Below are 26,781 nucleotides of genomic sequence, written 5' to 3' on the forward strand. Positions count from 1 at the left end.
CGATCGCCATGACCATCTCGCCCTCATATACGGCAGAGTTATATAGCTTGTCTGGTCTGCGATCGACATCTGCGGCCATAGAACCCTGAAAGCACCGCATCCCGTCCGATCTGCGAAGTTAAGCAGGGTATCGCCTAGTCAGTACTGCGGTGGGGGACCACGCGGGAATCCTAGGTGCTGCAGTTCTTTCATTTTTTTTGCTCCTCTTGGGTGTCCTTTCGTTCGGGTTTGACTGCTGGCGAAACGAGGGTTCTCATCGTGTTGTGTGGCAATAGCGGATCGGAACGACGACATCAGGCGAAGAGTGTTGTGAGACATACGAACTTTGCGATTGCTAAGCTGTCGGAGACACATGGCGGGAGGCAGGAAAGAATGAGAACTGCATCGAGCCTGCACCATGAAAACCCGACTAGGCCTCGTATTCATCCTTTTCTTCGTCGTCCGAATCATCCATGTCGATCGCCGGCATCTCTTCATCGTCATCATCCTCCTCCTCGTCGTCTCCACTCCTGGACAACACCGCCTCGGCCTCAATCACCCCCGCCGTCTCTACACCCGGAACCTTATCCGCGCTATCAACAATCCCTTGCACCGCTTCAGCCACATCAGGCGTCTCGACCACTTCAGCAGCTGCTGCCAGTGCAGCATCCGTGACAGGCAACGCAACCGGAGCAGCAGCGGCAGAACTCGACCTTGTCGATGAAGGTAGTCTCCCGGGGCTGAGGAACGCACTGGCGCCGCCTCCGTTGGTGCCGGCGTTGGCAGCGTCGAGGCTGGGCGACCCAGTGCGCGAGTGGGCCGGGAGATGCGCGGTCGACGGGCTGCCGATGCGCGGCGTGGTCGGTCGGTGCGATGGCTTCACCGGGTCAGGGGAGAGGATGCGTTTTTCTGTGGGAGCGCGACGGGGCGACGTAGGAAGGCCCAGTCCCAACGCGGACGTCGAAGAAGAATGAACAGCAGGTACAGCGGCAGCGGTAGCAGCGTCCGAGCCCGTGGCACTGAACAGCTCGGCCGATTCAGCCGTGATGGCATCAACGTCCATCCGTGCCTCACCGCCTGCATTGGTTGTCTCCGCCGCTTCATCGTCTCCTTTGGCCGCAGTCCCAGCAAGGCCGCCAAGCACAGCGCTAGTGGCACCGAGAATGCCGGCTCCGAACGCCTCGCTTGTGGCCGGGATCGCGTGTCCCACAGCGGAAGCACCAGCGAGCTTGGCTCCTTCGGGCGCGGCTTCCATGTCATCCGATGCACGCGGTCCGAACCCAACACCCTTGGCGACAGGAACAAATTTGCCCTTCCTGCTGGCGTGCACAGCCATCACTGCGCGTTCTGCCACGCTTCGAACGCTGCCACTTCCAGCTCCGCTTGGCGCGTTTGCGATCCTGCTCAACACAGGAACGGCTCGCGGCAGCACTAAGGCGAGCGTACTAGATGCCGAGTCAAGGCACACATCTGCGAGAGCTTGGATAGCCTCTTGCAGCAGCTCTACTGTAGTGGGTGCGCCAGAACCGGCACTCTTGCTCCGAAGTGAGACCGAGTGCGTGTAGGTCGAATCTGCAAGTGCTTCGACGAGTGCTAGGACTGTCTGGATGGAGAGCTGCATCTGGTCGTAATGGGCCGCGCTCAAGGCGGTGGAAAGAAGTGGGTAGACGGCGACGAGAATCTGAAGAGCGGCCTGGGTCGACGCAATTTCTTCGACACTCAAAGTGTGGATGTGATCCTTGAGCGAGCCGCTCGAGGCAAACATGTCGTCAGACTCGTACAGACGCGCCTTCTTGGCTTTCCTTGCATCGCTTCCAGAGCTGGTCCCCGCCGACGAAGCCTGCCTGGGTCGGAGAATGGCTCTGGCCATCTGGGTCACTGCAAGGCGTGCAAGACGCAACGTGATTCGTCCCGCCGGATCGAGCGGGAGCGCAATCCCCTGCTTCCCCACAAGCACGGCCAAAGTACGCATCGCAGCCAACTTGACCCTAGCACTTGCCAGATTCGAAGCCATAGCGCCGGTGTCTGCCTCCACAAAACGGCAGATCTCTCCCAGCACTCGCGATGCCTCGAGAGGGATGGCAGCCGGCGCAGTGATGGAAAGCTGGGCAACGAGTGCGAGTGCCCGCGTGTGGAGCGTCAGAAGGTGAGCTGCCTGCAACGAGCATACTTTGGCTTCGGCGGTGGGTTTGAACCTGCTGGTGAGGTCGAGCCTGAGCATGTCCATGGCGAGCGTGATGAGCTTGCCTAGCGCTATAGGCACGGGGCGAGACGTAGCAGCTCGGAGATGCGAGTTGATTAGCCCTGTGCGCTGACGGCTGCCAAGGAGCAGCGCAATCCTCGCGTGCGCCAACTTGGTTGCTTCTAACGTATCTCTCGGGTATGGGCTGAGATGCTTGTGACCCGAAGCCACAGCCTCCTCTGCAGCGGTGTCGAGTTGAGACGCGTCAATAGCCTGGTAGCTTGAGGTGGCGTGGCGCCACGCTTCGGTGGCGAGGTGAACCTGGTTGTTGAGTGTAGCCTGCCAGAGTTGAGACTGTGTCGTGCGGGCCGATCCACCCGAAGCTTCGCTACCTTTGGAAGCAAGGGCACCCGTAAGATGCAGAGAAGAGAGAACGGCTGCTGCGGCAGTAAACACAGGCTGAGGAGTCGAATTGGAGTCGTCGCGGTAAAGCAACGAGGCGACGCAATCGTGGATGCGCGATGAAACAGGCCTGAACTGTGCTGGATGGGCGTGAAGAAGGCGGTTGAGGAAGACCAAGACGGCGGGCAGGTGGCTGGCAAATGCGGCAGCACCCTCGAGCTCTTGGTTTGAAGCGATCTTCTCAAGCAGCTGTGATAATCCTACGGTAAATTTGGGGAGGTTGGGATGCACAACCTGTCTGTAAAATTCTTGTCTTGATGCGATGTTTTCAGGGAAGAGATGCGTCGTGGCGAATTCAAGTGCAGCAGCGAGGAGAATCTCCGACTGGGCTCGCTGCAGCAGGAGCTTTTCGGGGGCCGATAGGAGATTGACGATTTGTGTAGCCCAAGTGGAAGCGTTCTGAATGAGGTGGTCGTTCCAGGCAGAAGGATCCTGCTGAATCCAGAGATGCGCCAGCCGGTAGCCCAGCGCATTCTGAGACGAAATTAGTGCGTTGATGCGGACAGTGAGCTTGTGCTGCGTTTCATCGTGTGGGATATGGGCAAACAGACCCGACTGGCTGATGATGGTGAGGACATCGTCTGCTTGGGTTGGGTCGGAAGAAGATGAGGCGACGAGGTTGAGGAGGAGCTCGAGCCTAGATGACGTGCGTGCTGGAGCTGGCAGCTCGAAGCCAGTCGTACCATCTAGGCTACTCGTTGCCGCAGTCGTGTTCGAATACGACATTCTGAGTCAGCTTGTGTGGGCAAGCAGACGATGACGACAATGGTGAGGAGGAGGAGGAGGAGGAGGAGGAGGAGGAGGAGGAAGCGAGGGGCGCAGAATTGGCGTGAGCAAAAAAGGCGTTTCTTCTCAAAATATTCCACAAACCGCTAAAAATTCACTTCCGACTTCCGCAACAAAACTCTGGTGCAATGTTAAAGTTGGACGGCACATGCTAGCCGCACGGACGCCTCGACTTGGCCTTCTCAACCTCCTCCAACTCAGTCGCATTGGCCGTCTCGACGCTACCATATCCTACGCTTCCTGGCTGACCCTCACTCGCAGCATTGTCAGAATTGCGCGCCAGGGTTCATCTGACATCCGTCTCCGGCATTAGACCAGCTCGGATTGCATACCTTGCTAGGAGAAGCAGAGAGAATCAAGCTACGCAGAACACGTCGAGCTCCATGATGGCGTTCGCGACGCATGCAAGCTCTTAATTTGTATTGCACGGAGAACGCACGGCACGGATACCGGTAAAGACTGGAGAAGGAGTGTATTACTTTCTTTCACCCCGGCCGCCATCATGTCAGGCTACAACGGCACTCCGCCGCAGCATCGACCGGCAAGGTCACGGCCACCGCCGGGCTCGCCGGCTTCAGCTGCCCCGCTCACCCGCGCCACTTCCTCTTCAGCACGACCATACCACGACGCCAATGTTTCCGAGCTCTGCACACTCGACACCTTTCAGAACGACTTTAACACAAATGACTTTATCGCCCAACTCACCTCAAAGCTGGTTCAGCGCTCCAAAGCAGACCCAGGTCCTTTCAATCCAAGACCGTTCATCCGCACTTTTGAATCTGCGTTGGATCAACTTGTTCAGATTCGCTCGCAGGTCGATGCTCAATCTCAACAGCTGTCTTCCTCGGTGCATGTAGCCGAGTCCGCCTACGCCAAGAAGCTCGACGAGCTCTCCAAAAACTTCGTTGCAGTTGGCAACTCCTTTACCAGCCTCGAGGACCGCATTTCCGAGGTCGGAAGAACCGCCATACGCATCGGAGAGCAGCTCGAAACCATTGACAAGCAGCGCAACCGCGCTAGCGAAGCGCACGACCTCATCGAATTTTACTACATGTTTGCTCGTGGCGATACTTCCAAGCTCGAACGCTTGCGCAAAGAGGGCGGCCGCGAAGGCAGAATGAAAACGGCCGTCATTGCGCGGCGTCTTGCCGCCATCAGTCGGGAAGTCGACGTTGCAGGCAGCGAACAGACTCGCGACTCTATCGACCGCTACTGTGAACGATTCGAGAGAGACATGCTCAAGCTCTTCGACAAATTCTACCGCAGGTCGGATCCCAAGATGATGTCGCACATCGCCAAGGTCCTCCAGGGTTTCAACGGTGGTGCGAGCTGTGTACAAATCTACGTCAACCAGCACGACTTCTTCATTTCTAAAGACCGTGTCGGAGAAGCCAACGGCATCGAGCTCAGCCAAATTTGGACGCATATGGCCGACCCGGACTATCCGCCGCCGCGATCCGAGCCCTCACTCTCGGCGCTCTTCAACGAGATCCGACAGACGGTCGAAATCGAGGCACAGATCATCTCGGCCGTCTTTCCCAGTCCGCTGGTCGTCATGCAAACGTTCTTGCAGCGAGTCTTTGCGCAATCTGTCCAGGGATTTGTCGAGGTCATCATGGATAAAGCGATGCAGGTTAACGCGCCGAGCTTTGTTGGTGCAGGTGGCACGATTGATCCAAAGACAGCGGCACTCGAATTGAACTCGGCTTCCAGCTCGCAACCCACCGTGTCTCAGCTCGCCTTTCTCCGAGCCTTGCATATGGCAAGATCCAGCGCTTTGAGCTTGGTCAACGATCTCAAGTTGTACGACTACCGAGGCGCTGGCATCGTCGGTCCGTCACACTCAGTTGGCGGCGATGGTGCCAATGGTGGTACCGGCGTTCAGGGCGGCGATGGATCAGGTTCACTGACCCTGCTTGGCAACGACGCTGTAGCTGCCGCGGGTCACCTGGCCGGTGCTTCTGCGAGCCCCTTGGCTGCCATGCTGGATCAGTCGGTCGAGGAGCTCTTTGTGCCCTACATGGAAGGCATTCGCTATATCGATAGAGAATCGCGCAGTTTGGCCGATCTGTTCGCAGGGCTACTGTTCAAGTTTATCACTTTCCACCGCACAGCTGCCACTACCAAGCGAGACAAAGCCGCCGGCAACACGATTTTCAATCGCATGCGCAACCAGATCTCAGCCACGTCGGACGCTTCGTCCTCAACTTCCAGTCTGGCAGCAAGTTCGACAGCGACTCATGCGAGCACAGCTGCTAGCTCCACGACTACGACATCGAAAACGTCCTTCTTCAAGCTTTCCAACCTTGCGGATCGTGTTCGTGGCACACACACCAATACCGTCAACACCAACAACTTATCCGCTGGCGCGACGAGCGCGATGCCCACGTCGGCCGAATCTAGCGTGGACGGTCACCATGTTGCAGGCGGCGCTCACGTTGAGGACGAAATTGATGATGTGGACGGCGACCTATCGCTCGACATCGCCGAAAAGATGCTGCGATGGCATGCCGAGTCGATCGGCAGGTGTGTCGACCTCAGTTCGCCGTCTGAGGTGCCCAAGGCCACGTTTGCGCTGCTTCGCGTACTCACTTCGGCGTACATCAAGACGTATGTCGAGACAGCGCTCGACTCTGCTCTGGCCGCAGCCACTGCGCAGGATATTCGTGGAACTACTGTTCCTGATCCTTCTGCTGCCATGGCGTTGGTGCGGTCTGTGGAACTCATTATCTCGTTGTGGCAGCACTATGTCAACACGGCGCTGTTGCCGCTCGCCAGCACCAGCGTCACTTCGCGCCGAGAGATGATGATCTTCAACAACCACAACCTGCTTCGTGTCGAAGGCAAGTGCGATGCGTTGATGCAAAAAATTGCCGACAACATTGTTGGCTTCCTCTCAAACCGGCTTGCAACGCAAAAGAAGAACGACTTCACACCCAAGAACGATGACCTTGCCTTTGCGAGGCAGAACACGGAGCCGTGCGTTGCGTGCTCCGAGGCTCTGGAGAAGGTGCAACAAGCTGCGAGGGCCAACCTGAGCTTCTCGTCGAGCCGTATGGTCACCTCGTCCAGCGGTACTATCAATGCTCGTGGCTCCCCCAAACCGGCGCAGCAGCGGCCTAGCTCGAGCCGTGCGATTCGTGGAACAGCATCGATGGACGGCACGGAGGGAACGGGTGCGCGTGTGAACTGGACTGACATGGACGCGATTGGTGATGCAGACGGAATCGATGACGATGACGATGATCAGCATCGGCGGAGCCATCTATCGCGCAATGCAGAGACGTTCCTCACCGAGATCGGCGTCGCCTTCCACGGCTTGCTGCTCGACCACCTGCGCAAGTACACGGTCAGCGCGGCGGGCGGTATCATGCTGACGAAGGACCTGGCGATGTATCAGGACGCCATTGGTACATTCAACATCCCTGTACTCTCAGATCGGTTCGACATGTTGCGACAGCTAGGTAACCTGTTTATTGTACAGGCGTCGGTGCTCAAGTCATACATGCGCGAGGGACACCTGGCCAAGATCGACGAGCGATTGCTACGACCCTACCTGCTGCGGAGGGCAGACTACGCAAAGGAGGTGAGAGACTTGGACGCTGGACCGGTCCCGACCACGCCGACAACGGCGGCGGCTGCGAACAACCCGTTTGGAATGGGTGGGGATGCGTTTGCGACGGCGCCAGGTGGCGCTCGTGATCTGTTCGGGCACTTGCCAGGACTGATCAACGGGGCGAGTGGCAGTCCTGCTGGTGGTGCGACATCGACTTCTGCGTCAGGCTCGGCGGGTGGCAAGTCGCCAGAGGAGGTGAGGCTGCAACGGTTGGGGGACGTATTGTCGCATCTGGAGAGGTTCAGCCTGGGAACGTCAGGTGCGCCACAGCAAGCGAAAGAGCAGAAGTAGGTCTCAGCGACATGCCGCTCTCGCAGCTGCAGATTTGGAAGTAGAATGCGAAACCTGTCTTGACACTCTTTCCGATGAAATTCTCAACTGTCAAAATACCGATGCCAAATGGCGTACTTGCAGGCGATGGGTGGAAGATGAGGTTGAATTGCGTGATGCCCGTAACAGTGAAAGATGCGGATGAAAGAGAAGTGGGTTGAAGACGAAAACGAAGTGGGAATTGATGAAGTCATGCACGCATGTGCACGTCTACGACATGATGGACGATCTGGAGGTGGCCAGGACCTTGGGCTGGCCATTCAGCGGATTGACCTTCTTCGCGCTGAAGGCATAGTTGGGCCTGTCGTTCTTGACGTCGTCCGGGTCGTTGCAGCTGATGGTGACGCTCTTGACCATGTTGACGAACCTGCCGTTGGTGGCTTTGCTCCAGTCGATCAGCCCGCCGGCCCACTCGACGGTGCCTTTGGGGAACGTGCCGTCGCCGGCGCCCCAGATGCTGAGCTGCAAGCGCATGGGCGAGGACGGGTAGTGATACAGACCGTCCTTGGAGTGAAGCGTGTTCTTGCGGTACAGCGTGCGGACGACGGTGCCGTCGATGATCCAGCGCAGACGGTTGGGCGACCAGTCAATGGTGTACGTGTGCCAGTCCTTGACGCTGAACCGCGATGGTTTGGAGACACTGTTTAGCACAGAGGAGGGCACGCTGTACCCATGTGTATACCCCTCTGCTTGACCGGTCCAGTAATAGTTTGTCTCTACGTCTTGATCGGAAGAAGTAGTGTACTCGAAGTCGATCTCGTCTTTGGTGGCCGACATACCGATGAAGGTGTTGACGACGCCAGCCCAGCTGCCGTGCTTCATGACGGCGCTGGCTTGGCCGTAGTACCAGTAGCGCGTGGTGCTGAGCAGCGTCCCCCTCTGAGCCGCACCTTTCTTGGTCAAAATCATCTTGGTTCCGGACTTGGACGGCTCGACAACACCCTCATCGAGCGTGAAGGGTGCCTGGTCGGGGTCGCCGCGATAGGACGCAGCTGCCACCCAGGGTTTGGCATTGTTCTCGAACGAGATGGTCTGCGGCTTGCACTTGGGCATCGGCTTGCAGGAGGATGGAGAGAAAGAAGAAGTGGGATCGCAGCTTCCGAGGCAGTGGGTGGTCGAGCTGCCACAGTAGCCGTAGGACGAGCAGCAGGGCGCTGCCTCACCGCACTTGGAGGTGGCCGAACATGTTTCCTGAGCTGAAGTGGAGAGGGTAAGGACAGCGAGGGCGGCCACGAGGGCGAAGAGGAGGGCGGTGAAGCGCGACGAAGACATGGTCGCTGTCTAGAGAAGGCGAAGAAGGGGGTAGGGGGCGGCGAAGGGAGGCTTGTTGTAGTGAGGAAGGAAGGGCTTGGTGTGGGGAAGCAAAGAGGCATCTATATACATTTGATCTAGAGAAAGGAGGACAAAGGGACTTGATCGCAGTTTCAATCTGTATGCGGGATCACAACCATGCTCACGGTCCAGGAACACAGCATAGGGGCAGACACAGGTGTGGTTAGCAGTGAGCGCTTGGCTGCAGAGGTGTTGTGACGTGAAACAGAAGATCTGCAGATCATCCTGGTGCAGCGTTAGAAGATCCGTGTTGCCAAGCGAGGGACGTTGACCGGCGGCAGAGCGTGGGAAGTGTGTCTCTGTGCTTGTTTTGGTTGCGAAGAGAATGCTTGCCGAGGTTGTGATTCCTGTGAATGCCAAGGGTCTTCTTGGTCTCAGGGAAGGTTCTTTGCTTGCCTCGTGCGCCCCTCAGAAGCAGAAATTCGGCAGCGGAGTTTGACAGCACCGCGCTGAGTCCGAGTCCAAGATTTTCTTTTTCTTGGTTTCTTGGACAGACGAGCGTGCGAGTCTCGCTTTCTGTGAAGAACACCTTTGCCACGCTAAATCCTGCCTTTTTCGCATTCCAACGTGTTCTGTTGCTCAGTCTAACAACGCTGTATTCTTGTCGCTCTTCCCCTCCACTCCTCGCCGAACCAAGGATTCGTGATTGATTCTGACCTCTCTGTCCCTTCCAACCACCACCAAATTCCTATCGTGCCTAATGCAGCTACCTACAACCGCATAGCAATATTAAGATGGACCACAACTACTGGAATGTAGACGACTTTATCGCCGACTCCCAGAGGCTACCATGCACCTTCAACATCGACGTGCCCAACATGGGCCAGATCCAGTCGAATGAGGAACGCGACATCAAGGCGCTTTCGCGTGTCGAGTTGCCCTTCTGGCTGGCAGAACTGATGGCTCTCAAGTGAGTACTTTCTTGCAGTCTGCTTAAGGTCAAGGTGGCCCCAGAACTGACGCTTGGGCTCCCTTCTTTGCGTATGGCTGCCAGCAACATTGTCTCAATCAACAAACCCAAGTCGTTTTCAACAAGAGTCAAAGCGGCGCTAGATGCGAATCCAACATCAGTCCAGTTGCGGCATCAGAACATTCACTGGTATGCGCTTGGTGCCCGCCTTGCTCAACTGTAAGCTCCATCTCACCAGTTCCTCACAAGTACTTGGACCACTCGTTGAACCGCTTGCCCTTTCCACTACCACCTCCTTACGACAGCATGGACGACGACGACACCGAAATGCAAGTGCTCTCAAAAGCGTACATCGGCCGAATAGCACAGATCTTCCAACAGTCTCAGCACCTCTCCACCGCCTCTACGAGTTCTTCAAGCGCGGCTGGAACGGCAGCAGAGGGCGACGAACACGGCTTCGCGACGGCACAAGCCATCGCGGCTATGGTCTCGGATGGGCCGACGTTAGGTATGAGTACGGGGACTGCAATGAGTGCAGAGATAACGGACTTCTTGCAGGGCATGGAAGAGTCGGAGCGGGCTTTGCTCAGGAATGGTCAAGAGGGGGCGCGGTTGATGAAGGACTTCATGGCGGGGGATCATTGATCGATATTACTCTACCATTCGCTGACTCATGCTCATTCTTTCGCATTTGTAGCTCTAGTCATCACCTCATTATCTGTATTTGTACCATCCAGAACCATTCAAAAGCTGGTCTGTTGTGCTTGTGAGGCTGATGAAGCGGGTGATGAGAATGTGAGCAAGCGACAGGGATTTCTTTTGGCTTTTGGCCTGCAATCAACGCGTCACGCGTTTGCGTGTTGCTCTTCTTGAGCTCGTTCAGGGTCCAGCCGGGCGAATCTTCCATGTTCCGAGAAAATGGATTGCAACCCTGTTGTTGCCAACCTCGAAGGCTCAGCTTCACACTTCCACGCACGCCATCCCCCACTTCGCTTTCAAAACATGGAGTCCGACGGAGGAGCAAGATCGGCGCCTTGGTCGTGGAGACTCGATCCGCGCGCTGGGTCAGCCTCCCTCGGTCCATCTTCTTCGGCAACCAGCATCTCGCTGAATCCGCTATCGTCGCTCTCTCATGCATCAACCAGCGCTTCCCCAACGGACGAGATTTTCTGGCAGGACTTTCGACCAGCGCCACAGAGAACATCGAGGATTGAGAAGAAGAAGGCGAGGCTGCACCGATTCGACAGCGACGATGACGAGGTGGAAGGCGATCTGACAATCAGGCCGAAACTCGAGCGAGGCGAGTCGGCGTTGGCAGTGGCCGCGTCGCCGGGTGTAGAGTCTGACGAGGAGGATGCAGCTGGGCTGAGATATACTTCAAGCGAGGCCTCATATGGCGGGCAGGACAGCGATGCAGCCTTGCAGGACCCTTCAGACGTAAAGATGGAGCCCCCCGGCCAAGAAGCTGAAGAGAACAATTCTTTGACGAGAAAGAGGCAGTCTAAACGGCGCAGTGAAGGGCTAACAGACGATGCTTCCTCTTCCACTCATATCATCGCTCAGACAATTCACAAGCATGCTCTCATCGACATAGAGGTCGATCAAGAAGACACGCTCACATTAGACCAAACACCACCACCGCCGCCTCTAACATACAAGGAGACAGTGCGACTCGTCCGACTCATCGCGATGCTCTTTCGCTTCCCCAAATCGTCCCGTCGCATTGTCCGTCGTCGCCAGCGCCTCGACCTCGAAAACTCTGCCACCTCCTCACCTGCGCCTGAATGTCTCCCATCCTCGTCAACACCGCTGACTCCCTCGAGCAGCACACCACCCATCGAGCTCAAAGCAAAGTACCTCGCCCCTCCAACCAGCACCATTGCCACCTCCGCATCTCACAGGCCTCGCATCCTCGCGCATGTACACCCAGAAGACGCCCGACCCGGCTCGGACGCCGTCCTGAAGCTCATTGCGCTCATCCCTGCAGCTTTGCCCTCCAGAGTCGGTAGCGCCGACTGGATCGCGCATCTCGCGGTGAAAGCGAAGCGCGACGAGTACGGCAACATCTTGCTTCCCGGCAGTGCATATGCATATGCTAGTGGTAGGACCGGCGGAAGGAGCGACAGTATGGAGATGGATGGGGAAGGGAGTGTGGATGCAGCGGTGAAGGTGGAAGGTGGTGGGGGAGGGGGGAAGGTGACGAGGTCGATGCGGTTGAGGATGGGGCACGAGGCGCCTGCGATCCCGTTGCCGCAGTTCTGGCGACGCAAACAGGGGGTTGTGAAGCAGGGCACCCCAGATACCCAAGTCAAGACCGAGGGAGACGAAACCTCGATACTGAGCATCTCGCAAACTTCGACAACCGACGAGCCAGAAGTCGACGCACTCGTCCCCTCCGCCTCCATCAGCAGCGACACCTCGCTATCTCCACACCCATCATCCACACCAGACCCACCGCCACCGCCCTCGCAACGCAGGGGAAGGCCAGCGGTGAACTACTCCAAGCTGCTCGCGGAACGCATGCGTGAAAAGCGGCAGGCAAAGACGCTGCTCCTCCGGACGCACCAGTCGCTGCGCAAGAGGCGAAACAGTGACCGTGTGGGCGAAGGTGAAGACAGGGTTTCAACCGGTGGTGGGGTTGATGAGGAGGGCGAGGGTGAAGAGATGGATGTAGAGACCCGTGCGAACACGCTGGCGAACAGTGGGAAGGCTACGATGAGCGATTTGACGACCGTGCAAAGGAATGACGAGGAAATGGTTGAGAAGGAGGCTTCATCAACGAGTCCAACTCAGGAGAAGAACCTTTCTGTCAGCGTCAAGCAAGAGGATCTGTAACGGCATCTCAAAGTTGCGTACAATCAGAGCGAAAGACGACGCGGGTTTCCATACCTCATCTCACAGTAACTTGTTGAATTCCAACACGAACTACACTCGCAGGTACTGATCATACAGGCCCTGAACAAGCCCAGGACTGCCACTCGTCGTATAGATCAAGGCCAGGTTCCACGCAGCCTCTCTCTTCATATCCCACCCTTTTCCCTTCTCCTCCCTCCCCCTCTCCAAAACCGCCCTGTAATGCCGTTCAGCCAGATGCACCAGCCCCACATGGTGCATCGCCCTGCCCCTATTGTACTCAATCTCCGCCCAATGCAACCCCTCCTCCTCCTCCTTCTTCTCTGCTGCGCTTCTGCACTTGAGATACTTCTGCAAGAACGTCGTTGCCGTCAAAATCATGTGGTGGCGATTGTCCGTTTGGCGGTTGGTGGCGCGGCTGAGAAACGCCACGGCTGTAGCGAGCGAGAGGAGCGGGTCGGTGGGCTGCACGGCGTACGCCCGGCAGAAGAAGGCGGATGAGGTCTGATAGCCGCCTGAGTAGAGCAGCATGTAGCCGTAGAACATTTCGGCGAGGGGAGAAGGTTTGGTCGGACGTGCCAACCGGATGGCGAGCAGGGGGTCCGGTCGATCGCCCTTGATGTCGGCTGTGTCGGCTCGTGGTTCGGCTTCGTCTGAGTCCGACCCTCCGCCGCCGGCGCCGCCGTCCGAGTCGCTGGGGATGATAGCCGCACTTGCTTCATCTTCTTCCCCCTCCTCTACTGACCGTCTTCTCGCTTCTTCGGCCAAATTCCTTCCCGACGCTCCCGCTGCTTTACCGTTCCATCCTTCCCGCTCGTTCCTCGCCAGCGAAGCAGTGACCGCGGCAGGCACCTGCCACCTCCTGTCTCGGGTTGAGAATCTGCACGGCGCACCCCGCGCCACTGCCTCCGCCTGTCGCATCCTCCGCTGGTAAAACTTGATATCGTTGTTGCTGATCATCCTGCCCAGACTGTGGAACCCTGTCGCATTTGCGATGCTTGCACCCAGCTTGAGCGGAAGGTTGTGAAACTGCATCTCCTGCGACAACCACCGCACTGCGCTCCACATCGTCGGCCAATCCTTCGCGTACATGGCGCATGAGAGCCACGTCAATTGCACCACCAACATGCGCTCGAAAATGCCCCAGACCACCGCACTCGTGTGCAGAGACTGCAGCAACGAGTTGACCACGCTGATTGGCTCGCCAGACTTGACCAGCAGAAAGCAGTACTTGGCAAACAAAGCGATCCAGTGCTCGATCGGAAGCCCGCGGAACCGTGCCATATCCAGCTGCTTGGGTCCCGGCTCGCTGCGCACGCGGCTCGCGTCGCCGTCTCCCATTTCGCTCCCCTCTGCATGCTCGGATGCCCCATCGTCTTCGACGAGCTGGTCCTGCAAGCGATGGAGTAGGTTCCGCGCCTGCGTCGAGATGGCGTTGCGTCCACCACCGGCTTGATTGAGCAAACTGGCAAGTGTATCGGGCATGCCCGAGCTGGCTGCACGGCGCTGTTTTCCGACAGAGGAGCGGGTTCCGCCCGGGCGGCGCTTCTTGAGATGATGACCATTCAGGCGGGGGTTGAGGCGGAAGGCGTCAATGAGTCCACCAGCTTCTTCGAGCCATTGCGCTGTTTGTCGATATCGCTTTTCTCGCTCTTCGACGCTTTCGGAAGGGTGGTAGAACTCGCCAAGACGTTTCTCACCTTCCAGGTTCACGGCGACGTCATGCCGCCAAAATCCGTCGATGAAAACATGGGGGTCGAGCAGCTCGAGACGTCGCCATGACAGCTGAGTCTCCTGCTCGCGTTGCACTTCCAGCTTGAGTCTCTGCTGTCGGTTGTAGTTCATCCTGGCGCGCTTGGCGGAAGGCGCCGATTTGACGGGCTTGGTCGCCCCCATTTCATCGAAGAAGGACAGTTGACCGTCATTCGTTGGCCCGGGATGGGACGCTGAGCTTGGACCCATACCTGCTCCTACTTGTGCATCTGCTTCTCGTTGCGTTTGCAAGATCTGCATAACCTGTTGAAGCACCTCGAGCGATTTTTCCTTTTCACCCAGTCCTTCGTATACTTCCGCAAGACGCATCTGCCACTCGAGCGTATCTGGAGATGCTTCCACGACCGGCTCGTACAATCTCGCGGCCTCTTCCAGCTCTCCCAGCGCATGATTACAGGCAGCCAGCTTCGCATAAAGCGAGACGTCGTCGGTAGCATACTCTGTCGTGGCTAGATCCGTAAGCACGTCGAGTGCCTCAGCCCACAGCTTGTGCTCGTAGTAGCAATCCCCGATCTCAGCAAAGATCTGGGGCATGTCGCCCGGATCCCCGTCGGTGAGAATGTCAAAGTGCTGCTTTGCTTCGGCCACATCGCCCAGCATCATCCGGGCTTTGCCGAGACGCAGGCGCACTTCCGGGTCGAGCATATGGGGCTCGGCCGTTTCGACCTGACGCCCATAGCCTTCGAGGTCGCGCTCCTTTCGGATCTGGGGATCAATGTCTCCGTCGAACTCGCGATCGTCGTTGACAGAATCCCAAAACTCTTGACTTGCTCGGCCATCGAGCCATCTTGCAGTCTGCCGCAGCAGTGTAACTGTTTCAAGAGGCTTGCGGATGAGAAGCAAGAGATCCGCTAGAGTAACTAGTTCAGATATCTGGAACTTGTTGACGGCCAGTGTCGCAGTGTCGGCTTGCGCTGCATCCTCTGCCGCCGTTTCGGCTTCTACCAATGCTGGGTCCAAGTGACCGTCGAGAGCAGGGTTCGGAAACGCCTCCATGCTTATCTTCCGCCATCGCTCAAGCAGCTCGATACCGCGGTCATAGTCTCTGGTGGTAACAAGCATCGGAACAAGCTCGCGCACCACGGCTGCGTCGAATTGCTGTAACTTGAGAATGTCAAGCATGCCGTTGATCGCTGCCTTGTAGTCGCCAAGATCACGCAAGAGTAAGGCGCGATCCCAGATGCTATCGATGTCGGCCTTGTTGACCTTGATGGCTTGCTGAAAGCAATAGATGGCCTGACGGTAGAGCATCTGCGCGATAGAGCGGTATGCGAGCGACTTCCATTCTCCAGATGCCCCTGGCTGAAGATGAGCACCAATGATCCTACACTGTATACTCTTTTCTTCCTCGCCTATCTCAGCGTAGATGAGGCCCAACGTGTTCCATGCGGCCATGACATTGGGCTCGATTCGGATCACTTCTTCTAGCTTGGGAATGGCGTCGTAAAGGCGATTCTCAACATAGGCGAGATTCGCCTCAGCTAGTAGAGCTTGTACCTCGGGCGACAATGGCTGCTCGTGAAGCTTCCTGCGAGCCCGACGCTTCTGCTTGAAGCCTGCTGCCGCGCGGAGCTCGTTTTCGAATTCGGCGTTCTCGGCCTCGATGGAGGTATCCCATCGCTGTCGAAGCGCTCCCGCCTCACGAGAGGTATCCTGAAGGGAGCTTACCAAGCGTCGAAAAGACTCTGGTTCGAAATCTACCTCGGCGTCTGCCCCTGTCTCCGCATCGCTATCTTGATCTTGACGCTGCCGTGACTGCAAGGAATCGCCCTGTCCAAGGAGCTGAGGATCCAGCCCATCCATGTCCATCATGCTCTCTGCCTCTGAGTCCGACGAATCGTCGTTCTCGTCGTCATCATCCGAGTCGTCACTTGCAGCTGCGCCGAACTTGCTGATCCTTGAGTGGGTGGTCGCTCTTCCGCTTTTTAAAATGCGTGCCGATGTGAATGTCTTTGTGGGCGGTCTCTTATGGACACCCCTGCTCGGAGTATCAACTGCTGCATCAGAATCATCCTCATCGTCCCATTCAGGTTTGCTGATATCGGAATCCTCGTCGTCGTCGTAGTAGTCTCCATAGGCAAGTGCCCCAAATTCGGCTTCCTCGTTATCGCCATCCGCGTCGATGCCGGCAAGACGCGACCAATCGAAATTGGAAGGGGCAGCTGCATTGCGGGCAGATTGACGAGCCGTGGTACGGCTTGGCCCTGCTTCAGCATCCATCCTAGCTAAGGAGAGGAAGATACCTCCCAACTTGGTGGACGGGATGGAGGTGGCGGCCAGGTGCTGCCGAAGGAGTTGCCAGTCAAGTGCGAGGAGCACCCAGCTCTGAAAGTGGAGAGACGCAGGGTCCAAAAGTGTCGACTGTCGCTTGCTTATGTAATTCTGACCACATTTGAGCACGTCCACGCCTTCGACTTTGGAAGGAAGCATTGCAGCGATCCTTCACATTGGTCACAGTAGTGATGGCCCTAGCCTCGTTTCCTTCTTTACACCGTCTTATACCATCCGCTCTCGCTGAGGCATTCAGTCACTTGCAGCACAATGACCCACACACAGGCTCCTCTAGGCAGCTATCCACAGTCGCCCGATCCTACCTTGAGCGATCCGCAATGGCTGCAGCAACTGTCGTCTCACCCCATCTTCACCTCCAGCCGCCCATCAAATGTGCCGTCAGCATCGTCGAATTCAAACGCAGGCTCTCAAATCTACGGAAGCCACACAAGGCTTATGGCTGTCAGAGGTACAGATCTGATTGTAGTCGTTGACAACCAAGTACGAGTCGCGTCTCTCGTCGACGCCAAGGTTTTGGCTGCAAACCATCCTCTGTCGCCCTCACCCTCTTCCTCCTTCAAGTCCACCTCGCCAGCCTCTTACAAAGTCTTGGTACCTGCTCAGCATGACACAATCGATTTTGACATTCGATACCTCAGCATCAATCCCACGGGGAAGCTGCTTGCCTGCGTAGGTGACAGCCAGATCACCCTCTTAGTCTTGCCCCGATCGGGTTACACGAAGCACGTCGATCGCGAGATTGTCTGCCGAACCATTCCAGTCGCTCCCTACTATCATTCCTCCCACTCTGATGCCGCAGTATCCAAGGTCGACTGGCATCCTTGGGGTGAAAGTGGCACTTCTCTCCTCGTCTTGACGGAAGATGGGCTTCTTCGCGAATACGATGTGGCCAGAGACACAGAGGAGCCACAACAGACCGCCTCGTTCCTCCCACTTCACAACGTCTCCGCAACGCACCACTCTCGTTCACGATCTGCAACCCCTAGCCTCTCCTCGCGCAACCATGACTCCTCTCTTGCAGGTCAGACACGAACCTTCGGTGTCTCTGCAGCAGACGATGACGCTACAACCGCTGTGAGCTTCTCCCTCTGCGTGACCAACAACCCGCAGCTCCGTTCAACTCCCTTTGATCAAGACGCCGATCATACCTGGGCCGATGCCGCATCGCGCTCCAGCGGCCCCTCCGACTGGTCACCCCTCACCGTGTTTGGACTGATGAGGAACGGCGATGTGTGGGCACTGTGCCCCTTTCTTCCCAAAAGCGCCACTGTTCCCTCTGCCTACATCCACAACCTGGCCAAGCTTGCCTCGTATCACGCCAACACGTCAGAATCACAGCACACATCGCACGTCGATACGCAGCTTCGCTACGTAAAGGCTTTGCTCAAACAGGCTTCCAAGGGCTCGCCGCAAGAGCTTGCAGAACGACAAGGCTCAGTGACACCAGGCCCAGAACGATTCGCTCGATCCAGATCTACCTCTACCATGGACCTCGACCAGCTCGTAGCTTCGCCTGGTGCCGCGAAACAGTCGGAACAAGCTCCGGCAGGGGTCGAGCACGTGGGAGATGGTCCCGTACGACTGCATCCTCCTTCGTGGTCTTACAGGCAGGACATCAGTCAAGGCGGTAGTGTCAAGAAAGCACCCAGACCTCAAGGACCGTTCTTACTCAAACCCGCCCCAGTGGAGTTGTGCGATGAGCGGGAGAGCGTTGCCAGCGATGTGATTTGGTCGTGGCTCACCGACGAGAGTGCGGATACGAAGCCGGCTGCTGCTGTAACGGGCGTTGCTGCGCTCAGCATTGTCGGTCATGACGGTCGCATGGATGTGGCGCTTCTCCTCGAGTCTGTCGAAGCTTCGTGGGACGCTCCCTCGTCAAACCGCCGCAACGCAGCTCGTCGTCAGAGCAAGCCTCCCAAGACGAACCGATACGGCCTGTCGGACACTGAAGACGAAGCGGACGAATTTGAAGCGCTCACCCTCGAAGATCCTGAAGAGCTTCCTACATTGCTAATCTACGAGACCATCGACCTGGGTTTGCTCGATACGGCTCTAGACAGCGGCATCTCATCACAGGCCGCAGCGTCCGACCTTCTTCTCAGCAAGATGGGCAGCAACAAACCCAGCTTTGTACGAGACCCGCTGTACGGCGACGCTCTGTACGTCTACCATGCGTTTGGTGCACACTGTCTCGGCTTCGCAACCTGGGTACCCAAGCTCATTGAGGCGCTCAACATGCCGTCACAGGATGAGCTAGATAACGAAGCGGGCGAGGACACCTCGCTTGCCGAACAAGATTCGCGCGAACAGGCGCTTGTGAAGATGCTTCATCACGGATACAATACCGAGGTGGTCTGGGTGGTCAATACGGTCGCAGGCGGGAAAGACGGTAAGGTTCTGGAAGTCAATCCAGTGACTGGTGTCTCGATCTTGTCGGACGTATATTTGTCGTATGCATTCCTTGCCGTGACGACGGACCTGCAGCTGGTGGGTGTAGAGCTGTCTCTGCGTATCGAGCAAGATGAGCTTGACCCCTCTGCTTCTCGCGGGCAGGCAACTACGTTGGGCGCAAGCGACTCCAGCAGCGGCACGAAGCAGTACATCTCTCTTCTGGGAGATGGACCCGCCTTCCAACCTCCAGCAATCTTTGCTCAGTCTGCTGGCGTGCAAGGGTTGCCACAGCATCCGCGTCGAGCTGCTCTCTCGGGAGCTGCAACCAAGTCTGAACTTCAGATTACACCCGAACTGCTCCGCGCGCTGGGCAAGACGGTCGAGACGTACCGGCATGAGATCCGCGACGTTGTCTCTGCAGGTAACGCGGTGCAAGCGCGTCTGGACCTGCAGGTTCGCGAGATGACGCGCCAACTGGAAAAGCTCAACACGATCCGCTTGCGGTGTCAAGAGCTGGGTACCAAGGGCACGCTTGGCGAGCGCGTGCAAAAGCTGGCGGCCACGCAACTGCAGCTCGTCGCGCGAATCGACAAAGCGCTACAGCGGTTGATGGACTCACACCAGCCGAGTCTGTCGATGTACGAGAAGAAGTGGTTTGAGGAGCTCGAGCGCATTGCTGCCGAGGTCGGCGTGTCTCGTAGCGAGAATGGAGAATACAAGGTGGACACGCGTGCGAACAGGAAAGCGCTATCAGCGAAGGCAGAGCTGTTGTCGCACCAGCTCTCGCTGCTTCGACCGCAGATGGCTGCACTGCGCGAAGAGAGGCCGCGTGAGGGCCTGCTGGGCGGCGAACAGCTGAAGAGGGTCGAAAAACTGTTGAGCAGCGAAGCGGCCATGCTGGCGGAAGCAAAAGACAAGGTGAATCAGCTCAATAAGCGGATTGCCCACATCAAGCCGTTGCGAGACTCGCCTGCCGTGGGAGGTGGGGCGTTCGACGCGGATTCTTCACTGTCCTTCTCTCAAGCTGGTATCGGTAGCGTCGTGGGTGGCGGTTTGCCGACGAGCAGCACAGCTGCCAACTTTGCCGATTTCTCGATCTCCAGCAGAGCTTCACCTCTTCGTACGCACTCGAGGACGGGATCGAGCTTTTTCGCTTGAAGAACGCCAAGCAATGCAGTGACTTTTCCGCAGCTTCCATTGGCACTCAGTCACTTTGATCGTAACCAGTTGTGGCACGTAATTCTGAGCAAGTCTTGCCACGGAGGAATAAAGGTCGCACATCCGGGAAACAAGGTGAGAAACCTGATTATGAGATACATGTTCGATTCAGAGCTTAGCTTTCGACGTCGAATCCGTCTTTGGATCTTGTGAGTTGTTACCTCGAACGAGGCCTTCTTGAGAGACGACGGCAACAAGCGTTCCGTCCTCTCTGTAAATGCGACCAACGACGACACCTCGACCGTTGGACGCGGCTTGAGTTTGCATCTGCAGAAAGTCAACACCGAAGAAAGGGCATGAATCCAGGTTAGCAACTCCTGTCCGGTGAAACCAAGTAGGGCTAGACAAACACTTACGACGAAAAGCAGCCAGTTGTGCACCTCGAACGGCTGGTAGAACCACATGCTGTGATCCAAGCTGGCCATCATCTTGATCCTCCTGCTGTTGTTCAGCGCTTTCGGTACGGTGCTGAGCAGATAGAAGTCCGATGCATACGCCAGCGCGACCTTTTGCGCTTCGAGACCTCCTTCCATAGGACGACGTGTGCGCATCCAAAACGCTTGTTGATTGCCTGGGGTCGGAATGCCGTTGTTGTCGTACATGCCCGGCAGGGCGTCACGAATTTCAACGGGCGAAGCCTTGCGGTCGCTGATCCAGCCTTCGAGCACCTGGCGTACGCGATCGTCGGCGTATCCGCGGCGCAGCACTTCCTGGTATCGCTCCTCGTTGAGCGGGCACGCATCGGGACCGGGGAGAGATCGGAAGGTGATGGATTTGGCCGAGTGATTGCCTGTGGCATGCGAGCCAGTGATGGACTCCATGAGGAAACGACCCTCGGCGTCGAGCGAGGGGAGCGGGATGGCGAATGCTGGTTCGTGCGGTTCGGGCTTTTGGTAGCTGAGGATGATGGTGAAGATGCTTCGGCCCTTTTGTATGGCGTTGACGGAGCGGGTGACGTACGAGCCTCCATCGCGAACACGGCTGACTTGGTAAATGATGGGACGAGTCTCATCGCCGGCGAGTAGGAAGTAGCTGTGAAGCGAGTGGAGCAGCATTCCCTCGCGGACGGTTTTGTTGGATGCTGCTACAGCCTGGGCGATGACTTGACCGCCAAAGACTCCGCGTGCCCGGGCCGGTTTCCACAGCGTGAGGGACTTGTAGAGGTCTGCATCGATCTCTTCGACTTGGAGCGCCTCTGCGATCTCTGCAACGCCTCCCGCTCGCGAGGGCGAGTTGACACCCTGCTCGTAGACTGGGGGCTCCTGTTCTTCGGACGTGGGCTCCCTGCCCATTTCTCGTTCGCCTGGTTTGGTCATGCTGGCAGTGATGTTGTCGGTGCCGATATGAGTTGTATTGAATGCGGGCTTCAGTAGTAATTGAAGGTATGGACGGAAACAATCGGTGGAGCAAGCAGAGGTTCGAGGTTGGTGAGTGTTGAAAGCGAATGAGTGAGAAACCCTTTCTGGCAGCTTCGTGATTGATATTTAAGCGAGCACAATTAGACTGTCACCAAAACCATGTGTGAAAGAGCGGAACAGCTTTGTTTTCTTTTGGGGCCTTGAGAGCGCGCCCACGCAAGATTCATCTGTTCCACCGTCACATCCCCTGCTCACGCTACTGGCGACACTAGAACCCAGCCGAACTAGTTTGTAGGGCAAGCAGCGATCATGTTGACGAAGATTGCCCACCACGGCTATAGAAAAGAGTCGAGCTCGCGCCATGTACTGTACCTAGGATCCGGCTGCCGGCTATATTTGCGGAGAGAGCGAAGGGTGCTTAGAAATCCAGTCTTGGGCTAACTTATTGGAAATTGTACATGCGTGGGGTAATGTAGTTGCTTCTGCGTGGCATTCAATGCGCTACGCTAGGGCAACAGGGGCAGCGGCTAGAGTGTGCCTTGCGAGTCAGAGGCGCTGCGCTGCTTTGCTTTTGGCCTGGGCACCACCGGGATTGCCGTTTCCGGACGGCTCTCGAACGAGAAAGCCCAGTGCAAGCGGAGAAACGCGTGCGATTGGAAAATGCGGATTCCAAGTGACGCTCTAACACGCTGCTGCCATTTCTTCAATTCGTCCGAAAAAGGCGACGTCACGATCCACGTGAACGCATCGAATGAGAGAGAGAGCATGGGCCAGCCAGCCAGCTGGTCATCCAGCCAGATGAGAAACCAACACCGAACACTGCTTCCTCCATCATCCGCCTTCCCGTCGTCAAGGCTCATTTCGCGCTCCCTCAAAGGCAGCTGCAACTTCACAAAGATGGCCTCGGCTACATCGGCTCCTACTTCGAGCCTTCGCATAGCACAGGTCAACTCGTTGCTCTCGCTCCTCAACCTCAACACCTCGACATTCAACCATGCTTCCTCTTCGTCCTCGGTGCCAGGCTCCAACTACAACTCCAGACCAGGCTCAGCAGCCGGGCAGAGCGATGCCGCTTCGACCGACCCTGCAGTTCCATCAGGCCCCCCCGTCTGGAAGGTGCTTGTCATGGACAAGGTCTCCAAGGACATCCTAGCCACATCTTTACGTGTGCAGGACTTGCGTGAGAACGGCGTTACCCTGCACATGCAGCTGCACTCGGACCGACCGCCATTGCCCGACGTGCCTGCTGTCTACTTTGTGTCACCCACCTCGCAGAATGTGCAGCGCATCGCCCAGGACATGAAGAGGATGCTGTACGAAAGCTTTTACGTCAACTTCACCAGCACTGTACCCAAACCGGTGATGGAAGAGTTTGCCAATCTCGTTGCTACAGATGGGACGGGCCAGCTGGTGCAGCAAGTCTACGATCAGTACCTCAACTTTATCGTCCTCGAACCTAACCTCTTTGAGCTGCTTCCCGACGCCGCTGCCGCCTCGACTTCTCCCAGCTCAGCATCCACCAACGGCGCAAATGCCGCCACGACATCCTCTGTCAGCCTCACCACGTACGAACGCCTCAACGATCCCAAGTCCGGGCAAAAGGACGTTGAGGATGCCACGGACCGCATCGCCGCCGGTCTCTTCTCCACGCTCGCTACAATGGGCGCGCTGCCGATCATCCGATCTCCACGCGGAAACGCCGCCGAGCTGGTAGCGCGAAAGCTCGAGTCCAAGATCCGCGAGCACATCACCAGCTCTCGCGGCGGCTCCAACCTGTTCTCCGAAGCAGCGGGCAGTGCTGGCCATCCCAGCTGGAGCTCTTCCCGACCGCTGCTCGTGGTACTGGACCGCAATGTCGACTTGGTGCCCATGCTCGCGCACAGTTGGACGTACCAGGCACTGGTGCAGGATGTGTTGGATCTGCAGCTCAATCGCGTCACCGTCGTCTCGAGCGAAGGCGGCATCACGAGCAAAAAGACGTATGATCTCGACTCGAAGGACTTCTTCTGGTCCAAGAACTCGGCTACGCCTTTCCCGCAGGTGGCAGAGGACATTGATGCCGAGCTCAACCGGTACAAGGCGGATGCGGCTGAGATCACGCGTTCGACGGGGATCAGCAGTATGGACGAGGTCGGGCAGCTCGATTCCACTTCGAATGCTGCGCATCTCAAGGCTGCGATCACGGCGCTGCCGGAACTGACACAGCGCAAGTCGACGATCGATGCACACATGAACATCGCCACGTCGCTGTTGCAGGGGATCAAGAAGCGTGGATTGGACACGCTGTTTCAGCTGGAAGAGGCAATTGCGCGGCAGAAGAAGGAAGCGATCTTCGAGGTGATCAGGGATACGCAGTTGGAAGATGTCAACGACAAGTTGCGGCTCTTCATCATCTACTACCTCTCTGCGCCGGACTCTGCGCTTTCGCGTAGCGACGTCGAGGAGGCCGAACGCATCTTGAAGGAGCAAGGTGCGGATCTGGCGGCATTGAACTATGTCAAGAAAGTGCGCGAGTTGACGCGCATGACCATGCTGGCATCGGCGCCGCAGCAGCCGGCGGTGACCGAGGCGAGTGCCGGGTTCAAAGGGTTCAGCTCGCTCTCGTCGCGCCTGACGGATCGCTTGAAGGACTCTGGGCTGGAGAACATCGTTCAGGGGGTGAAAAATTTCTTGCCCGCACAGAAGGATCTGACAGTGACGCGGTTGGTGGCGTCGCTGATGGAGCCGGCGGGAGCGAATGCGCAGGCACTGCAGGAGACGGACGAGTATCTGTTCTTCGACCCCAAGGCTCCGCGCACGCGTGGTGCTGCGAGCAGCGGCGGAGTCAAGGCGAGACAGGTGTTCAACGAGGCGATTGTGTTTATCGTTGGCGGAGGCGGCTATGTCGAGTTTAGCAATTTACAGGAGTATGCCGCGCGGAGCGTCGGCGGTGGTGCTGTGGCGCCGGGCGGTGCGGTGGGAGGCGCGGTGGGCAGTGCAGGCGCAGCGGCTGGTGTAGGCGGGAAGAAGATCACGTATGGTGCTACGGAGATCCTCAAGCCGATCGAGTTTGTGCGTGCCTTGGCGCACCTAGCTGGTGGCGATGTGGCAAAGAGCACGGCTACCACTGCGCCGGGAGGACCCGGAAAGTAGAGCGAGTCATCTTTCCCCTCCCCGCACAGCACGCAATGTTTGATTCGGCTGAACACACACACACACAAACGCACACACACGAGCACACAGCGTGGAATCGTAGGTTGTGGACATCATTCTGACATTGAGCTTGATGAGCAACCGATCAAATGAATCGTGACCAGCAGATGTATACACGTAAACGATCTAAAAATACAATGCAGTAGTAACTTATAGAGAGACACAGATATCCACGCGGAAGAGAGCTGCAGGTGACCAAGAGAAGCGGAGGGGTGGTGGCGGTATCGAGCACAAATGTGCGTATGCAAGAGGGGCACAAGAATGCAATGCGCGGGGGAAAGGAAAGACCATCAAGGTCGCGCAATGACACAAGTCCCGGTCAAAGGGAAGACCGTCTGGGGAGAGCAGGTTGAAAGACGCCGTTCAAGCGTGTGAACGACGACGAGAGCGACCCCTCGACGCGGGTTCCGATTCCGTTGGCGAAAACAGCGAGGCCAGCAGGCCGCCGAGTTTTCTCCCCTTCTTCTCGCTCCCTGCGCTGCTCCCCGCGGACGCTGATGGCGTCGCCTTGGTCTCGGTCGGCCTTGCGTTGCCGTTCTGCCTGGACGTCATGTTGCCCGTATATGTGCCGTCGAGCTTGGCCTTCTCGATGGCGAGGCGTTCGCGCTGCCACATCGAGGCTGTGTGGTCCGCCATGCGTCGTGCATATGCGAGGTGTGCCTGGACGGCGTCCCACTCTTCGAGAGAGTCGGCTGCCGATGCGCCCGAGCCGGAGGAAGACGACGAGAAGCGCGATTGTGTGGGCGACGACGTGTGCTGTGATGATGACGAAGACGAAGACTCGGACGAGGGCGAGAGCGAGTGGGTGAGGTTGGGGACGTGCGCAAAGTGCGTCATCATCGGCGGCACAAACTCGGCGCCTCCAATATGCACCACATGGTGGTGGTCGTTGGCGTTGTACATTGCTGCTGCTTCAATCCGTAAGGTGAGACGGCGATGCAGAGTGTAGGTGTGTATAGCAAGATATAGAGGCTAGCTAGTGGTGAAAGCCTTGCGTCTAGTAGTTGTTGTGTGCGAGCGTGGTCGTGATAAGTAGGATAAGGGCAAGTGTAATGGTTGCTGTATGGACCGGAGGGGGAGGCTGGCAGACTGGATATCAACCAAGCCAACCTATATACCCCAACCCACCACCATCCAGGCGATACGGCGAGCAGAGCCTTCGGTCAGCAAGCATGGAAGGAGTCACTCAGCCGGCAAAAGGAAGCCTGAGCCATACTCCCAAGCGAAGAACAAGCGTGGTGCATGAAGCTGTCACCTTTTTTTGCGCAGCCTGGAATTAAGTCTCCGGGAACGATCTCACTCTCAAGTGGAGAAAAGAGAGAGAGAAAAAAAGCCACGGAGCAGCTTCCGAGAATGACAAGCGGATGATTAGTGGTCCCTGTATAATTTTCTGTGCGGGCCGTCGACGGCATCGCGGCATCCGCGGAGGGAGGGAAAGTGGAGAGGCTCACGAACAGTGGACTTGGCACCCGGCCACGCAGTTCCTAGACGTCACCACAGCAGGAAAATTCTTTGGGTGACACGGCGGCTCAGCCTGCTGCGCTCCTCAGAGTCAGAGACCGGCACGCGACGGCGGAGCTTTTTTTTTCTTACAAATTTCACCTTCTCGTCTCAGCAGCGCGACTCAGTTTGCGCGGAGATAGCCTTCCGAGAGCCGCAAACCCGGACGTGAGCAATTCCAGACGGGCATAAGCATGGTCCGACCGAAGTTCTTTCTGCACACACGCCATACTGTGTGTGGAATTGCTTTACCGAACCACAGAAAGGCCTTCCGTGCTAGATGGAAACGGCCCTTTTGGTCCGGACAACATCTCCCTCTCGCACACATTCACAGACGCGGCACAATGTCCCCCCGTGTTTCTTGGCATCTTTGAACGTAACTTACTCCACACTTGTCTTGTAGCTTGTTCGTGCATCTTGTGTGCTGAATCCGAGCTAAACAAATAAAGCCAAGGCAGGGCTTGGCGCGTGCTAATTAGCGTGAAAGATTGACTTAGGCACAGCCCGGCAGCAGGTGGGAACAAATTCAAGCCGAAGAGTCTTGGGGGCTTGGCTTATCCGGACTGACGAATGCACGAGGGGTTTTTTGGCGCACCACACAGCACGG

At 57.2% G+C, this 26,781-nt stretch overlaps 10 protein-coding genes across 10 annotated transcripts; 5 read left to right on the forward strand and 5 right to left on the reverse strand.

Annotated features, from left to right (window-relative positions):
- Positions 1–409: 409 nt before the first annotated feature.
- EX895_000554 (uncharacterized protein) lies at positions 410–3,349 on the reverse strand (the record flags this gene model as incomplete). Its single annotated transcript, XM_029881155.1, has 1 exon — positions 410–3,349. The coding sequence occupies one exon, from the start codon at positions 3,347–3,349 to the stop codon at positions 410–412; it is 2,940 nt and encodes a 979-aa protein (XP_029742541.1).
- A 562-nt stretch (positions 3,350–3,911) lies between these two features.
- EX895_000555 (uncharacterized protein) lies at positions 3,912–7,316 on the forward strand (the record flags this gene model as incomplete). The annotated part of the gene is made up of 1 exon (XM_029881156.1): positions 3,912–7,316. One exon carries the CDS (start codon positions 3,912–3,914, stop codon positions 7,314–7,316), a length of 3,405 nt encoding a protein of 1,134 aa, XP_029742542.1.
- Positions 7,317–7,565: 249 nt separating this feature from the next.
- Positions 7,566–8,627, reverse strand: EX895_000556 (uncharacterized protein; the record flags this gene model as incomplete). Its single annotated transcript, XM_029881157.1, has 1 exon — positions 7,566–8,627. One exon carries the CDS (start codon positions 8,625–8,627, stop codon positions 7,566–7,568), a length of 1,062 nt encoding a protein of 353 aa, XP_029742543.1.
- A 794-nt stretch (positions 8,628–9,421) lies between these two features.
- EX895_000557 (uncharacterized protein) lies at positions 9,422–10,242 on the forward strand (the record flags this gene model as incomplete). Its single annotated transcript, XM_029881158.1, has 3 exons — positions 9,422–9,597; positions 9,682–9,816; positions 9,903–10,242. 3 exons carry the CDS (start codon positions 9,422–9,424, stop codon positions 10,240–10,242), a joined length of 651 nt encoding a protein of 216 aa, XP_029742544.1.
- Positions 10,243–10,599: 357 nt separating this feature from the next.
- On the forward strand, positions 10,600–12,432 carry EX895_000558 (uncharacterized protein; the record flags this gene model as incomplete). The annotated part of the gene is made up of 1 exon (XM_029881159.1): positions 10,600–12,432. One exon carries the CDS (start codon positions 10,600–10,602, stop codon positions 12,430–12,432), a length of 1,833 nt encoding a protein of 610 aa, XP_029742545.1.
- A 90-nt stretch (positions 12,433–12,522) lies between these two features.
- Positions 12,523–16,443, reverse strand: EX895_000559 (uncharacterized protein; the record flags this gene model as incomplete). The annotated part of the gene is made up of 1 exon (XM_029881160.1): positions 12,523–16,443. One exon carries the CDS (start codon positions 16,441–16,443, stop codon positions 12,523–12,525), a length of 3,921 nt encoding a protein of 1,306 aa, XP_029742546.1.
- A 321-nt stretch (positions 16,444–16,764) lies between these two features.
- Positions 16,765–20,064, forward strand: EX895_000560 (uncharacterized protein; the record flags this gene model as incomplete). Its single annotated transcript, XM_029881161.1, has 1 exon — positions 16,765–20,064. One exon carries the CDS (start codon positions 16,765–16,767, stop codon positions 20,062–20,064), a length of 3,300 nt encoding a protein of 1,099 aa, XP_029742547.1.
- Positions 20,065–20,232: 168 nt separating this feature from the next.
- Positions 20,233–21,440, reverse strand: EX895_000561 (uncharacterized protein; the record flags this gene model as incomplete). The annotated part of the gene is made up of 2 exons (XM_029881162.1): positions 20,233–20,391; positions 20,481–21,440. 2 exons carry the CDS (start codon positions 21,438–21,440, stop codon positions 20,233–20,235), a joined length of 1,119 nt encoding a protein of 372 aa, XP_029742548.1.
- Positions 21,441–22,379: 939 nt separating this feature from the next.
- EX895_000562 (uncharacterized protein) lies at positions 22,380–24,614 on the forward strand (the record flags this gene model as incomplete). The annotated part of the gene is made up of 1 exon (XM_029881163.1): positions 22,380–24,614. The coding sequence occupies one exon, from the start codon at positions 22,380–22,382 to the stop codon at positions 24,612–24,614; it is 2,235 nt and encodes a 744-aa protein (XP_029742549.1).
- A 423-nt stretch (positions 24,615–25,037) lies between these two features.
- On the reverse strand, positions 25,038–25,577 carry EX895_000563 (uncharacterized protein; the record flags this gene model as incomplete). Its single annotated transcript, XM_029881164.1, has 1 exon — positions 25,038–25,577. One exon carries the CDS (start codon positions 25,575–25,577, stop codon positions 25,038–25,040), a length of 540 nt encoding a protein of 179 aa, XP_029742550.1.
- Positions 25,578–26,781: the final 1,204 nt, after the last annotated feature.

This window comes from Sporisorium graminicola, chromosome SGRAM_1 (genome assembly GCF_005498985.1).
Source record: "Sporisorium graminicola strain CBS 10092 chromosome SGRAM_1, whole genome shotgun sequence".
NCBI lineage: Eukaryota > Fungi > Basidiomycota > Ustilaginomycetes > Ustilaginales > Ustilaginaceae > Sporisorium > Sporisorium graminicola.